At 42.3% G+C, this 3,387-nt stretch overlaps 1 protein-coding gene across 1 annotated transcript in view; it reads left to right on the forward strand.

Moving 5' to 3' along the window:
* The window catches only part of copz1 (COPI coat complex subunit zeta 1), a 4,544-nt gene extending 1,626 nt beyond the window's left edge, over positions 1 to 2,918 (forward strand). The window contains exons 5-9 of the mRNA XM_086214848.1: positions 856 to 911; positions 992 to 1,069; positions 1,152 to 1,203; positions 1,286 to 1,324; positions 2,321 to 2,918. Of these exons, the coding sequence (XP_086070974.1) occupies positions 856 to 911; positions 992 to 1,069; positions 1,152 to 1,203; positions 1,286 to 1,324; positions 2,321 to 2,368 (273 nt within the window). The 3' untranslated portion in view covers positions 2,369 to 2,918. The remainder of the gene's footprint in view (positions 1 to 855; positions 912 to 991; positions 1,070 to 1,151; positions 1,204 to 1,285; positions 1,325 to 2,320) is intronic.
* The last annotated feature ends 469 nt before the right edge of the window (positions 2,919 to 3,387 follow it).

Below are 3,387 nucleotides of genomic sequence, written 5' to 3' on the forward strand. Positions count from 1 at the left end.
CCTTTTTTCAGTCTGTCTTATTCACTCTTAAGTGTATTTTTTAGGGGAAAGAGGATTTCTGAGTTGCTGTCGCATTGCCAGCTGTGATTTGTTGGTTTTGCCTGACTGTCCAGATCCTTGAAATTTTTAGTTTAATGATGACATGCTGTTTATGATAAAGCAAATTTAAGAGGCTGGAGCCAAAGAACATTTCATAATGCATTTTTCTGTGTTGACTTCTTCAAATGAATCCCATGTTGAACTGGTGGCATTTCTGGATGACAAAGTTAACGTGTGTTCTGAATCTGTAATCGTCGATGTAACAGGATATTCTAGAGCGCTAAAACACAAGTAGTATAACACGGTGTTTTAACATGTCAGTCTTGTTTTTCCAGTTTGGAATGAAGTTTATGTGGCAGATTTATGTTAAAATGAGAAGGAAACAATGGCAGGTTTTTAGTTGTCGTATCCGATGTGCTGGGAGAACCCAGGGTAGCTGTTGTCTCTGAGCTGTGCCAGATTACTGCCTCACAGGTTAGATTCCTCTGGTTTATCACCTCAATATTATGACATTAAATGTCTATCAATCTGAGTTACTCTGTCTATATTTAAGTTTTAATTTTTCCTGCCTACCAACTGTTGAATAGTAAATAAAGCAATTTCACTCATGAGTGTTATTTTCAGGTTTTTTTTATATCCATGATTTACAAGAGCCCGATCATGCAGATACCAGGTTTGTTGTCGATAGCAGTTGGAAAGATTGTGGTGCCTTAAGGTACCAAAGATAAAAATGAGAACTCCATAAAAATTATTACCCCCCCACCGATGATATAAAAACACTGAGGAGATTCTAATATAATCCTTTATTCTCTGCAGCTTATGCTCATGGCTGTTCTAAATTGCCTCTTTGATTCACTCAGTCAGATGTTGAGGTACGTTCTTCAGTTTTGACGTTTGTTATTTATGCCACAATTTACGCATGAAGTTAAAGTACGTTTTCCTTACGCTGCAGAAAGAACGTTGAGAGGAGAGCTCTGCTGGAGAACATGGAGGGTCTCTTCCTTGCCGTGGATGAAATCGTGGATGGAGGGTGAGTAAGGAGGGAGCAGCTTGAAACTGTTGCAGCCACATCGTGATGCAGCCCCACTCACCGTCTGTGCTGCCTCCTGCAGGGTGATCCTGGAGAGTGACCCTCAACAAGTGGTGCACCGCGTGGCTCTCAGAGTAAGACCCTCCTCTCTCATCTCTGAAATCCCGTAAATGATTACATGCATCAAGTACAAACGTGACGTATTTCTCCCTGCAGGGGGATGATGTGCCTTTGACTGAGCAGACCGTCACCCAGGTGAGACATCGTTTCCTCCATTAGGGATTTTAACGCCTTCGTTAGTTTACCTCTTCTGGAGCTGCGCAACTGATTGAGAAGAATCACCGTATGACCTTCTCAAATGTTCAGACCACAGGAAGGCACCATATTAGTTCACTGTGTGTCACAATATTTTAGATGAAACATTGTGGTGCTGCAGAGATGTTCTGCCTCCCTACCACATTCTGCAGGCTTAGAAATACATCTTTGTTTGACAAAGATCCCCCAAAACTGATCGAACAGCACCGACTGTTTGTTTTTTGTTTTTTTTGCAGTTTCTGTCATCATATATCTTGGTTAGTTTTAAGTCATTATTGTAACTTTATTTATTTGAATTATCTACGTGCAGAAATATAGCAGTAACTTTATGCACTGAAGTGGAACTCAACAATGTGGTTCCAGAAGTGAAGATGCTCTCTGTAGAGCAGCTGATCAGGAGCCACCATGTCAAACCACCTGACGTTGACTCCTTCATTTGCAACAGAGTTTTATTAGCAATCTCTCTGAAAATTACTACACTACCCATAATTCTGAAGTGTATCAGCGATGATACTTTATGGTCTTGATTCATCTGCTTGCTGGTTGGCTTAGTTCCTGGTTTAAAAACTCTTTATTGGAAGAATTTGCTCAGGTGTCAGTAAAGATTATAAATGGAAAATAAACTTAACACAGATGCAGCTGTGGCACGACACCAAATTTAAATAATAAAGAAATCCAGTCAGTGGTGAGACGGTAGGCACCGGGACTTGTGTTGTAGTTCGTCTGCTTGTGTGTGTGTGCTCGTCTTGATTCATGAAGTCATTTATGAGTCCTGGCTGCCGCCGTTCCTCCTTTTGCAGAGATTAATAACTGACCAAAGTTGCCATGCTTTATGGTTACCATCCAGTGTTTATTCAGTGAATTAAGATGATTAATTAGATCTCGGATGTGTCTCTTCATGGTCGTCCCTCAGTTAAAACTATCGTTCCTCCACAGGTTCTTCAGTCCGCCAAAGAACAGATCAAGTGGTCTCTTCTACGATAGAGTCCCACTTGTTCCAGTCTACCAGTGAGCCACTGTACAGCCCAGTCTTCATGGCACTGATCTGCATCCCCACTTTCCTCTGCTGACCACTCCATCAATCTAAGCTGTGACCACTGGCTGATCCAGTCACGCTTCATTTTTTATTAGTTGTCCATTTTGTACAGGCTTGTATGACAGAATCAGAAGGAGGAGAAACATTCCAGTGTCAGGGCTGACCTGCTGCCTTCTTTGTTTTGTACGTCACTGTTTCCTGGTGTTTATTCAGCTACAGTATACATCATTTCTCTTTGAAACTCCGATCAACCTCATCATAGCTGGTGACAACATTCCTCGTGTTTCTTCCAGAAGTAGATTTTCTTTGACCACATTACTGTACAAATTATTGGTGCACTGTAATTACCATTTCTTTTCCATGAATATTAGGATCACAACATGTACAACTACTTCTGTAATCACTCCACTGATTGCAGAGATGTGTTTATTCCAGTGAATCTTCCATTATCAATACTTTTAATAAATGTTTGCTGACACTGGTGTGTTAACAGCCGTGATGCTATCCATCTGTGGTTTGTGTTTGTGTTTGATAAGACTTGATATTTGTAAATGTAGCTGGCCTTTAGGAGCGAGCGTCTTTCTGTCAGAGCTGCCATGGTGAGCGCTCTTTGTCACTCGGCACTTCTGGAGGCCTCAGAGCGAGGGCTCCATCTCCTGGTGCCTCCGTCACACTGCGACACTGACGTGGACGGGAGGGGAGGAGACTGGTTCATGCAGCTGTGACCAGCAGCTGAGACTGTGCGGCGTATTCTGACATGCTGATGAATTTTATTGTCATTCTTGATTCATTTGCTGTTCAGCAAAGAGCCACGGTGCATCATGAATTGTGTGGCTCCGTGGATGTGCGCCCCATCTCTGCATACTACACTCGTACACTCATTTTCATGTAAGTGAAGGATTCTCAACAGGGGAACGGGTGCGCTACATTAAGGTGGACCTGATACTCCAGCTGTCCTCATGTTCTC

The sequence above is a fragment of the Aulostomus chinensis genome, chromosome 9 (assembly GCF_037954235.1).
Source record: "Aulostomus chinensis isolate RoL2024-O1b breed Wild chromosome 9, RoL_Achi_v1.0, whole genome shotgun sequence".
Taxonomy (NCBI): Eukaryota; Metazoa; Chordata; class Actinopteri; order Syngnathiformes; family Aulostomidae; genus Aulostomus; species Aulostomus chinensis.